Source organism: Quercus robur, chromosome 8, assembly GCF_932294415.1.
Source record: "Quercus robur chromosome 8, dhQueRobu3.1, whole genome shotgun sequence".
Classification (NCBI taxonomy): domain Eukaryota; kingdom Viridiplantae; phylum Streptophyta; class Magnoliopsida; order Fagales; family Fagaceae; genus Quercus; species Quercus robur.
In genome coordinates, this window is record NC_065541.1 from 61,742,951 (window position 1) to 61,756,198 (window position 13,248).

The window sequence follows — 13,248 nt, forward strand, 5'->3', positions numbered from 1 at the left end:
ACTCACAATTTGCTACTGTAAATTTGGACGAAAATTAGATGGTGAAAGTTTTATTTTTCTTTGACACTTTTACAAGGGTTTGGAAGAGAGGCTGTGGAGAACAAAAATAGAAATGTACACCACAGTAGCCATCATGCAAAGGAAAAAAGATCAACTATAAAAATAGAAGTTTGACACCCTTTTTTTTTTTTGCCAATTCTGCGCCTACAGTTGTGGCTACACATATAGATTCTATGTTGGATTTATAGGAATGGATAATTACATTAAATACATGTATGATTAGATTAATTGGGCACTAATTTCAAATGCCAAAAAATGTGTACACATTTCTTATTTTCGCAAAGGTCTTACGGTTAGTAGTATAATGTGCTATATATACTACCTAGGCTTAATATTTTTTTGCTACAATGATGCATAAAAAATGATAATACTTTAATATATTCTTAATAAACGGTCATTTTATATTCATTAGTGATTGCCACGATGTGGTACATGGAGTTTTTGTTGGGTTCCACAACATGGAGGATGCCTATTTATTCATTGAGGGTACCTTCATGCTTGCACAGGACTTTTCCCCCATGCGCCTTGGCATGGTTCTAATATCAACATCTGTTTGATAATTACCACCTTCATCACTTTCATTTCTGATGACACCTCCATATTTTCTGCATCCTCTGCATCTTCCCCACTATCTTCATTTAAGGCATCTTTCTCAGAGTCTGTTACAGAGGCCTCTTCCTCAGAGTTTGGAGCACATGCCCATGTATTTGGTGGTGTGCAGAAATCACCAACATGAGGGGATGGTTGGGAAGATTGTGGTGTGTAGAAATTATAGTTGTACTGGCTATCTTAGCCATAATTGTATTGCCCAGAATAAGATGGAGGTGGCAATGGGTAATAGGGGGGAGGTGTTGAACTAGGTTGGGGATAATGGTCATAGCTAAACAAACCCTCAAATCCTTGTCCTATGGAAGTGAATAATCCAATCTGTTGATATAAATTCATGCAGTGCTCATTGACATTAATTGGATTATACTCACTGAAGGTGATTGGCTCATTGCCGGCAAATACAATGCTTGTAGTTCATAATAAAATTGAAAGAAACTCAAATAAAGGATTTATGAAGAAAATTTTTTAATAATAATAATAATAATAGTTTTAGCAAAAATAATCATACACACAATAATTAGTATTAACTATAATATAACCATATATAATATTTATAAAGCATATAATTAATTTTCATTTCCCAACCTATAACCACCCTAAAAAGTAAAGATTCAAGAAACTTAATAAATTTTTATACCAACTAAACTTTAAAGAAAAAGAAACACAAATGTACGATTTATTGTACTAAATAAAAATAATAATAATAATAATATATATACATATCTTTACTATAAACCAACAAACATATTATGTGTAGGGGTAAAGTCCCCAGAACATACAATGGGCCTTGGGCCCTATATAGAATTCGACCACGTCCGAGGAGAATGTGTGGGTACCAAAAGGGTTCCCAACCCAATTCTTATGGGCCCAAACTTGTTTAAAAGGCGGTCCCAGGAGGAATGTCTCCTCGGACATACCAAATATGGCTCAAATATGCACCCTGCCAGCAATAAAGATTCACTCCAACGAGTATTAGTAGCAGGGATGAGTCCCACAAGCCCGTAAGAGGGAAGAAAGTGTAGGATGTCAATGGAGAGACTACAGCTGCCACATTAAATGCATGGCAGCTACTTTTCTGTCCACATTAATGTGGAGAGGACTAGCGAACGGTGTTACCTTGGCTACTACAACTCACAGGAAGATGGAGGAGATGTCTGATGGGACGGGCGCTCAAGTGAAGGTCCAGATGATTAACAAGTGTAAGGTTCTGATGACTTCAAGGGGGCTTTATAAGAGAGAGGAGTCCCCATGAAGAGGGGGACCGAAAAAAGAAGGAACTTAGAACAAAAGAAGAGGAGAAGAACCATAGCCTTTGATCAGAGACAGAGATACACCCCATAGGTCTCTTTGGACCGTATATCTAATGGACATGAAGGAGATTTTCTTATTTTCAATTGTTGTATGGCCCAAAGTTAACTAGTACACACTTTGCTAGGGCCTAGTTCTGTAACCTACTCTCTACAAATTCATTGTCAAGGGCTCCTTGGGCCAGAACCCCATAACTGTTGGGCCTGGATCCCGAATTGTGACCCTACATTATGCAATATATTTTTTCCAAGTAATAGATGTAATAATTGATAATAACAAAGTAAAGTTGATTATAAAAAAGATCACAGTAATACAATTTATTACAATTTTTGTGGTCATATACTAATAATAACAAGTAATTGTGATATAAATACTTAAATAATTTCACAAATACTTATAAAAAGTTGCATTGGTAGCATCATTTAATCATTAAACTTAGATAATTGTTGGTAGGCTGTTTAGGGCGAAGGACATCATCTTCTTCTTCCTTTGGTTGTCATGGCCTATTAAGGATCACATTGCCAAACAAGAGTGCTCTCTTTCATTCCCTCAATAGACAGAGACCACTGAAATCAAAGACAACTCAAGCACGAAATGGGGATGGCTTCAAGGAACACCCGATCATGAACCACGCCTAGCCAACGCACCCATTTCAAGGCCCCTCCTGTCGTTGGCAACAAATAGTTGTTCAGCTTTGAACAGTTTCGGTGCCAAGATTCAGAAACCCATATCGATTTCTTTTTAAAAAATATTTAAGTCATAATTTTTTTTTATTATTATTGATTATATGTTCTGGTTTTGTTCTAGTAACATTTGAAATTTCTATGAGTATTGAGTTGTAATTTTTGTAAGAGGAATTTTTTTTTTTTAATGAGAATTTTTGTAAGAGGTTGTTTGGTGGTAGAATGTTGTTTTTGGTTAACTTGTTTGAGTTGTGTAACTTGTGTTTCAACTTTCAAGGAAGAGGAGGAGGAGAAATGAGTGAAGGGTAGTTTAGTTTTTTCATAAAAATATAATTTGTTAGATGCTTTTCTCTTGTTCCCATAAAAGTCATTGCTGTCTTGTTGAAAAGCAAAACAAAATTATTAAATTATTCCCTTATATGTACGGTTAATGTGTGCCCTATTAACCGAACCCATATATATACATACCAGTCTTTGAGCACACGCTTATACACGTGCTCAAGGGCTCTTTTATTTTTTCTACAAAAGTTAATAATTTGCATCTATTATAATTTAGAAATATATATTTTTATTTTTCAAACAAATAAAAATGATAAATTTTAGAAATAAGCAATAACTGTAATTTCTTTTTTGAATGTGAAGGAAAAAAAATCCTAAATTTTAGGAGTTCTCTTTTTAAATTCAAAATGAAATTTGTTATTTGACATTTATGACCTTCTTTCTTAATGAAGTTATCTTCATTAATGAGGATATTTTTGAACTACATAAAATCCAATTAAAAGAGAGGAATCCTCTTATATATATAAAGTTTTAAAAGAAATACTACCATAATAATAAAGTGATAAGATTGATTATTTTAAAATTCAAATTTGGGTATTTTTGTAAATAAACAAACATTGATGAGATATTTATATACTAGGAGGCCACTTTTCACCTAACTCCACTCCATCACCCGCGTGGCAATGACTTCTCCACTCTTATTCTTCTTGATTTCAAATTGCCATCAGATACAACTCCCTGGAAAGTTTTTGAGACCCATCCCAGAAGTTTAAGGGTATGTTTAGTAAATTAAAATAAGAATTGTAATATAATAATTATTCCTATGGTTTAGCTATTCGGTAGTTTGGTTATGTTTTTATTATGTATTTCTCTCTAAAAATGTTGTAATAGTTATTCCTTAATTGGTATATTAATTTCTAAAATTAGTATATTTCCAAATAAATAAATTTTCCATATACAGATAACAATTATGAAAATAAAAAGTCTTAAAAATTATTATTTTTTAGAAAATATAATTACATGAGTAAGATATTTCTTAAAATATATTTTAAGTTTTATTCTAATGTTATAATTTAGACAATTTAATTTAAAATTTTCATTATATTCAGGGTTCTATAATTTAATTTAAAATTTTCATTGTCTTCAACGTTTTATTCTTGTTTTGTCACCAAACAAATGAATGGGAATAAGTATTACATTATAATATCTTGTATTCATTGTATTACATATTCCTATTCTTATTTAATCACCATTACAGTCTACCAAACGTGCCCTAAGTGCACAACTGAAGAAGAAAGTTTTAAATGCAGCTAAAACTTGAGCTTCCTCCACAACGGCTCTAAATTTTTGTTTTCCTCTTCTTCTTCTTCTTCTTCTTCTCCTTTTTTTTTTTTTTTTTTTCAAATCATTTGGTAACTTCATAGCAGATTTGATTTGAACTTCTTCAGGCGATCAGTGCTAGGTGGAAACATGCTATGCTAATGAGTTTCTTAGTTTAAGTTTTTTTTTTTTTTTTTTTTTTGGCTTAAAATTGCTACCGGCCGAAATGTAAATTTCGGCCGAAATCAACCGAAATGGCCCGAAACTAGCCGGAATTGGACCCAAGGTGGAATGGGTGGTATTACCATTCCAAATTGCATCCCTATAGAAAATATTCCAACCGAAACGGAACCGAATTCTCATGGGTCCACAACAAGGAATTTTCATTCCACCAAGAGTAGCCATAAATTAATAAATTAAAAGATTTTTATGGTGGAACACATCACTTTTGCCTAGTAGTCTATCATTTTATTAAAAAATTTCCACCAATTTAAAATTATTGAATCAGTTAATGATAAAAAAATTAACAAAAACTTTTCTTCACACTGTTTCTGATAAAAAAGCACACGGTTTTTTTATCAAAAAGCAACTGCCAGCTACCTTTTATGGATCCCATCAAACGTTTTTCTTACCTTACCTTTTTGTTTTTTACGGTCCATCACTATATTTCTTTTTTACATTTTCTCAACAAAAATATATATATTACATTTTCTTATCTTAATCATAATTTTCTCCTAGAGATAATTAGATTATACTTTCCAATTAATTTTATTTTCTCTCATTTTTTATTACTTAATTTTAGTATTTATTATTACTGCGCTCTAGTTTAACCACATTAGCAGTCATGTAATTATTCTTTTTCTTTCCTAATTTTCCTATAATTATTTTTTTAACATTTACTCATTTTAGGTGAATTAAAAACTTCATTATTTAACAATCAAAATATCATCTCTCTCTTATTTTCAACTCTTATTATTATTAATTTATCAAATTATTATTACTCTTTCTTCAACCTTTCTCCCTCTTTTTACATTTTCATCTCTCAATATGTGGCATATAATATAACATATAATTTATTCTTAAAATTTAGTGAAGATAATTTTTCTCCTTAAAAATTGAACTATTTCTAAAAGTATGTTCTATCTCTTTTTCTTTACAAATATATCATTCTATCATTTTGGAAGTTCCTTTTTTTTTTTCTTTTCTTTTTTTTTTTTGTTTGAGAAACTTGGGTGTGCTTAATTGATATTATTATTTTGAATTGTCTATATTCTTCAAACTTTTGTTATAGTGTATTACTATAAGAGTAAGAGAGAGTACATGTGATGGACAACTCAAAAAACACACCACCAAAATGTATCAACCCAAAGTAAAGATACAAAAATTAATCAATTTAAAATAGAGTTGCAAGAAAGAATAAATAATTGAGAGAGAGAGAGAGAGAGAGAGAGAGAGTGAGAGAGAATAATCACCTTTTTGGGAGAGAACGTGAGAAAATAGTAAATTTATATAAAAGAAGATGAGTAAAAGAATATTCAAAAGAAAAGGTAAAGTCGTAAATCACAAATTATCAAAGTCATATAATGGTTGCGTTTGTTTCGGTTGAAAATGGATTTGGGAAAACAATTTACACTCTGCCGTATGTTTGGTTGGACATGAAAAATTTGGTCAAACGGAAAATCATTTCCGTTGACTGTAAAATGAGCTTGGCTGAAGTCTAAAATAGATTACAGATCTATTTTACCTTCAAACCATTTCCAAAAAAAAAGAACCGAACTAAGAGAGGGAGAGAGAAAGTGAGAGAGAGCTGCCCACCGTCAGAGAGAGAAAGGCCGGTCACCTAAACTTGAGATTGACTCCACCGTTGTCTGAGCTGTGCCTCTCACTGCCGATCAAGCAAAGATCGATTCCACTCCTCCCTCATCACCGATCCATAAACACCCAAGACCCACCTCTCTGATCTCCAGCCATGCACTGACAAGTACAGGTTGAGCTCCGATCTTGACAACCAACCGCAGGCCATACTCCACTAGGCTCTCCAATGCACTGGCCAATTTGGCCACCACCATCGATTGTCGATCTGGCCGCCACCGACCACCAACCCACTCCACTCCACCCCCGAACCCACCTGATCTAGCCACTGCCGCCTCCATCCACTCTGATCCTCTCTTTCCCTCAATCTCTCACTCTTTCTTCCTCCTTTAACCGAGTTTGTGAATAAAAGATGTTTTTATTTTGATTTTTGGTTGTGTTAAGTGTAAATTTTTAAATTTTCTGTCATAAAATTTGTTTGAGAGCTGAGAAAATGTGTAAAATTTGTAGGAAAATAGCATTTTTAAAATATTAACAAACACCAAAAATTGTTTTCTGGACTATTTTCCATTGCAGAACCAAACACTCGAATTTCATTTTCCTTACGAGAATTCACTTTCCCCTACATTCATTTTACACTCGGAATTCGATTTACATTGAACCAAGCGCAACCTACATAATAGAATAACATTATATCATTATATACTATATAATATCATAGGATAACATCTATCAATTAAAAGAAAATGTATATATATATATATATATATATATAAAATTAAAATACAATAAAATCGCATCAACCTAAAGTAATGTTCAAAACAAAAATTCATCAACCTAAAATAGAGATGTAATAAAGAGTTAAAAATCCACCAAAAGGAATAAAAATACACACACACACACAGAGTATTCACCTTTTTATATGAACAAAATATGGATTGAATGGAAGAGAGAATATCAAAATTTTATAGTAATAAAATGGGAGAAGAAAAGTCAAAATAAAATGAAGATAAATGGATGTGGAGGAATTGTAACGTTAAGGTGTAGAGTAGTGGAAGATAAAAAGGTAAAAGTGAGGAAGAAATGTTGGAAGAAGTTTAATTTTATTTTGAGAAATAAAAAAAGAGAAAAGTAGTTTAAAATGAGAGAGAAAATGTTGGAAATAGGTGGATGATATGGCTACTGATGTGGTTTAATGGAAGCATAGCAATAGTAAATGTTATATTTTAGCTTTTAGATATATATATATATATATATATATATATATATATATATATTCGCATTCTCTCCTAAAAAATGTGATTATTCTCTCTCTCTCTCTCTCTCTCTCTCTCTCTATTATTTATTCTTTCTTGCAACTCTACTTTAGATGTTTTTTTTTTTTTTTTTTTTTTTTTTTTTTGGTATCCCTACTCTAGGTTGATACATTTTGGTTGTATATTTTTTTGAGTTCCCCATCACATGTACTCTCTCTCCCTCTTATTGTTTTGGTTTGAGTTAATTCTTAGATATTTTGAAATTAAAATTTTGTGTTTATATCAAAATACAAGCTACATGGTTATGTATTTTAATGTGCTTATCAATTAATTAAATAATATCCATTGTAAAATTTTTATGAGGTTTAATTATCATGATAATCTCATTAAGAGATTGAGAAATTTGAATAATTAACGGGAAACTTTAAAAAGTTTAGTTTTACCCCCCAAAAAAAGAAAAAAAAAATATATATATATATAACACTATAAAATAAATAAATAAATAAAAGCTTGAAGAATTTAGACCACTGTCTACGCCTCATTTTGTACCCCTTACAACTCGAGCCCCCATTCCCCAATGACGACATCACTCTGAGGCCCAAGGTTGATTTGGGGTCCAATCTTGCAAAATCTTGATTTGAGAAGTTATTTTTGGAAAAATAAACTTATTTTTGGATTAAAAAAGCTACAGGAAAGCCTAAGTGTGCATAGGCATATGCGCATATGCGCACGCATACCCCGAGTATGCGCACATATCTAGGGTTCCATAAACTATGAAAGAAAAGCTTTTTAGACATAAATTCGGGTAGAGTGAATTGCACATCATCTGGGAGCCGCCCCACACCTCCATATGACCACTATAAAAAGCCATAAAAGGCACTTTTAGAAATTACAAAGGAGGACGAAACATACAATATTTTCTAGAAAATGATGAATCAAAGGAGTTTTTTACACAAAAACATCCTCAAGTCAAGTTTTGCTTAGTTGGGACCTATTTTAGTCTTGGCCAAAACAATATTTCCCACGAGGAAACCACTGGTCACGGGCATTTGCACCCACAACAACTTCGAAAAAGAATAATATCCATTAAACATACCCAAGTTTCTTTTCGAAAAAACCCAAAATAATAGAATAATATATTTGTAGATATAGAGATATGGAAAATAATTTTAAAAATAGTTCAATTTTCAAGGAAAACAAATTATCTTCAATAAATTTAGATAATAAATTAAATGATTATATATTCTAACACATAGCGTGAGTCTGCAATTAATATATCTATACTACTATTTAAGGAGTTTTTTCTGTTTGAAACCCTCATTTTTGTGTTCAAAAATTTCCCTGCATCTAACGTTTTAATAGAGACAAAATTAAAGAACAACCCGATAAAATTATATATATAACTTTTTTTTTTTTAGGAAAATACATCTCTAACTTCTTCTTTTTTTAAGAAACAAATACATCTCTAACTTACACCGAAGATATTGCCTATCAATTTAATAAATTAATCTAACAAAACTGCCAAATACAGACAATTGCTTGCCGCTCGCCTTTCTTTCCCCCTCAGAAACATCTTCCGATTTGAGTCTGACAAAAACTTCTCCTTCTTTGTTTTTGTCTCCCCAATTCTGCAGTCTTTTTATTTTTAAAGAAAAATTAAAGATGAAGTCCCCCACTTACTATGTGTGCTATTGGCCGAGAACACTTAACTGTGTGGGCTCTTCTAGTATTACCATTGTACAAGTAGTTTCCATTCCACTTCCTTTTTCTTTCGAGTTCTTTTTTATTTGAAATTCAGTCGAAGTTATAAAAATTTCTTCATGTCTTTTTTTAACAGAATCTTTAAATATTTCTTCATGGTTTGATTTTGATTTTGAAAGATGAATTTTTGGCTGTAATCTGTATGTTAAATTCTAACACTGTACAAATATCAACTATATACCGATTAGCAATCAACAAACCTTATTTACTTTTTTTTTTCCCTCTCTTTTAGGTAGCATTCAAATTATGAAGAAGTCGCTTACTACTATTGCGAGACTTACTGCATAATTTCTAATCTATTGTTTACCGGCCTTGATCAATAATTTTAAGAAGTCTATTGGCTCAATTGTTTATTAGATCCAGTTTCGTTGAAGAGACTTGGTTTGGGGTCTCTGGTATATGATGACTCAAACCTTTGCAATTATATATTTTGCCCACAAAGTTTAAAGCAACAAAGTTGATCATTTAGTAATTAGTGTCATTTGAGAAGTGAAACCAAATAGAAGAGCCTCTAAGCATATCTAAATTACGATAAATGAAAATTATTAAACTTTAGAAAAAAGAAAAAAATAAATAGAACAACCTCTAAGCATAGGTATGAGTGCGTGCTTAGAGGCTAATAACTATATAATAATTTGACAATATGTTGTTCCATATCACACGGTTTAATTGAGGGAAAAAAACAAGCAAACAAACTTGATTCTTTTTTGCATTGGCTTCTTGGTGTATATGCATTCTGGAACACTAGTGGCAGTACCCTACCCGCCGGAAGGCAGCAAATCGGGAAGGGAAAAAAGTAATTGGGTGGGATCCCCAAAAAGTAAACTTGCAGTGCACCTTAAGACCCTTAAGACCAACATCGCTCTTCGCAAATACTTCGAAACTTTTCCATCTCTTTTAATCGAATCAGCTTTTAATTTTGTTAGTGACAAATTCTTTAGCGTCAAACGGTTATTATCTTGTTGCTCAATATCCTTCCAGCTATCGATGACCCATTTCATTGAGCAATTCACATGAAAATGGCAATTGTCATTTTCGGTCTTGGACACATAAGACCAACCTGGGATGCCCCGGACACCATTTGGAAGCTCCTTCTTCTTGCAAAATATGCACCTTTTTTTTGGCACCTTATTGCACAGCTGGAATTTCACACCATCAATTTCCTTTTCATTCTTGAGGTTGCTGCAAAATGGATGCAAATCCCACCCCTTCGCTTCACAGTGGTAAACAAAGCCTTTTACACCCATTCCACATGCATCACAAAATCGCTCCTCCTCTCCTGGCGTTTTTTTGAGGAATTTGAAGGTGTATCCCGGAAAAAAGTCATGGGAAGTTGTGGGGGAGGGGAACAAGCATTCCCTATGGAGTTCAACGTTGTCACGTTTGTATCTTGATCTATAACCCGACTCCTTGCATCCATCACACCAGTATGGCTTTCGACAATTTTCCTTCTCAAACTTGTGCGCTCGGTAGCCAGAGTGAGTTCTCGGCTTAGTGGGCTTGTGCCCTTGGCGGCTAGATTGAGGTATTCTTTTAGGGGTCTCGTGCACTTGGTGGCTAGATTGAGGTATCCTTTTAGGGGTCTTGTGCTCTCGGTGGCCAGAGTGAGTCTTTGTAGCCTTCTTTTTGATAACTGCTCCAGGCATTGTGAGTAAAGTGATACCTACAAGCAAGACAAATATTTGGTTTTAGAAAGTTGAGGTTATAATATCATCTTGCATTTCTAGTTTGCACAGATGTATCATTAGGGAACAAAAGGCGTTGCTATATGACTAGAACTACGCTTATTGCATCTGAAACTATTTTAAGCATGTGTATAGCTCTGGAAACCATTAAAGTGCTCTAGCAATGATATTCCTCTCCAAAGCAACCAAATATTTGCAAAAGATAATAAAGGAGCTTCTAGTTAGTTACGATCCCACAACACAGCTCTTGGAGCAGGAGAGATACTGTCTCATTTGTTTGGCAAAATATTTTTTCCTTCAAACATACCTTGAGCTTCGTAGCCATGTTTTCTTATGGCTAGATTAGTGGCACCCGGATGGTTTATTGTATCTAATTAGATATAGTCACAAACAAATTTAAGGCCACTTGAAGTAATCTACTAACAAATTTTGTTAATAAAACTGTATTAGCTTCTTTTTTTTTTTTTTTTTTTGAGAAACCATAAAACTGTATTAGTTTGAATGCTTGATCATCAAATCAGCCTAGTCATGAACTAAAAATCAGAAGACAAATACCCTACAATAACATTCAAAATACCATCCCTATCCCAACTGCCCCACCTTTCACAATTCACAACCCAACATTAAAAAAACAAAAAGCCAGCAATTCAAGAAGAATAACACACAACAAGGCCATGATTTATTCAGATAAAAGCAACTGGAAAATTAATCAAAAAAAAAAAAAAAAAAAAGCACAAAAGTAGAAGATATTAGAGAGAGCGGTTGAGGCACACTTGACTTGAGTAGACTTCACCGAATTAGATCAAGAATAGAATAGAATACTTACAACAGATTCAAGAAAGCGTAACCAAAATCTGAGTGCTCCTCGGGTAGCCCTCTTTACTGAAACCCTCAAATTCAAGCCCAGAAAAAATCCCAAAAATCAAACCAGACGAAAATGCGATATCTGAATCAAAAGCACGAAGAAGCTGAGAAATGAATTTAAGATGAAAATGAAACAAGAGGGGTTGTTTATATATAGGATTGGTTAGGGACTTTAAATATATATATATATATAGGCATTTGTTACGCACACGGTTATGCCAACGTCGTGGCTTTTTGCATAGAAACTTAAAATAAGTACAAAAAAGAGTACTTGTTTGATTTTGCCAACCGAGTCTTTAAGTGGCCGGATCTAAGAGCATCTCTCTAGTGATAAGTTGAAAAAAGAGTGCCTGTTTGATTTTGCCAACCGACACCGACACCATAAAGGCCCCCATTTTTCAGTAGAAAAAAATTTTTGTACCAGTTAAAAAATAAATAGTGATATTTAGTATGTAGGGGTTAGGTAAAAAAGGGGCTTCTTAGAAGCTTCTTACTTTATAAGGATCTGTTTAGATACAACTTATTTTTACTGAAACTGAAAACTAAAAACTGAAAACACTGTAGCAAAATAATTTTTAAATCTATGAATAGTGCCGTGGGATCCGTGAACAATGCATGAACAATGCGTAAATAGTGTTTTTTGTCTCCTGCACTAAGAGCATCTCTAGCATATTTTTCAAATTTTTGTACTGTTTGAAAAATAAATAGTGATATTTAGCTTTTACCTACATACTTTTTCAAATATAAATAGTGATTTTTACTAAAAACTTCTCTTAGGATGAATTTGGATTAGTTGCACTCTAAGATTAGATGCCCGTACAGCCCCAATGAAATTGAAAATGTGTTAGACATATAAACAACATTAAGTTTAATTTTTAAACTATAATTAACACATGGACAAATTTAAGAATAAATACAATTAGATACAATTTTTTTTAGTATGACCATTGACCATGACCTTTTTTCTTATTTTTTTCTTTTTTTCTTTTTTTTAGAAGAATAACCATTACCAATTTATGTACTCTTCTTTAAAAAATTAAAAAAAAAAAAAAAAAAAAAATTTAAGGACAACCAGCTTAAGGAAAAATTTGCTCAAAACTTTTTTCGTATTTGGGAACAACTTATTTAGATTTTTTGATAAAGAAAATTTAATGAAAGTGTACTTCAAAAAAATAAAGTTTTAAAAAATTATACATAAAAAAATTGCAAAATTTAAAAAGCTAACTTATAAGCTAGTCCCAAACACACGACAAAAAATTTTAAGGCTTGAACTAATTGAAAGTCTAGATGACCCTCTTCGAACCAATTGTATGCACCAAGGACTTAAACTTTGAGTTTTGACCCCTTCCAAACGACTGTAACAGGAACACTTTTTTTATATTTTTTGTTGAGAAAACAAGTAACAGGAACTTATGTCCTCTATGGCTCTATATAGGCCTCAATATCAGTATACACAACTTTTATATATATATATATATATATAGAATCAGTATACATAATAACTAGATAATTAGATAAGTACAAAAAATATCTCTCATAAGAAGTTATCGATATTTTTTTTAAGGAAAAAAAAAAGGTTCTTAAAGTAGCCGACGTTCCACGACGCGTTTC

The 13,248-nt window shown here is 32.4% G+C and overlaps 1 protein-coding gene across 1 annotated transcript; it reads right to left on the reverse strand.

Moving 5' to 3' along the window:
• Window positions 1-9,658: 9,658 nt before the first annotated feature.
• LOC126697495 (uncharacterized) lies at window positions 9,659-11,783 on the reverse strand. Its single transcript, XM_050394507.1, has 2 exons — window positions 11,600-11,783; window positions 9,659-10,751 (listed from the first exon to the last, which is right to left on the reverse strand). Exon 2 carries the CDS (start codon window positions 10,732-10,734, stop codon window positions 9,847-9,849), a length of 888 nt encoding a protein of 295 aa, XP_050250464.1. The 5' UTR covers window positions 10,735-10,751; window positions 11,600-11,783; the 3' UTR covers window positions 9,659-9,846.
• Between the last annotated feature and the right edge of the window lie 1,465 nt (window positions 11,784-13,248).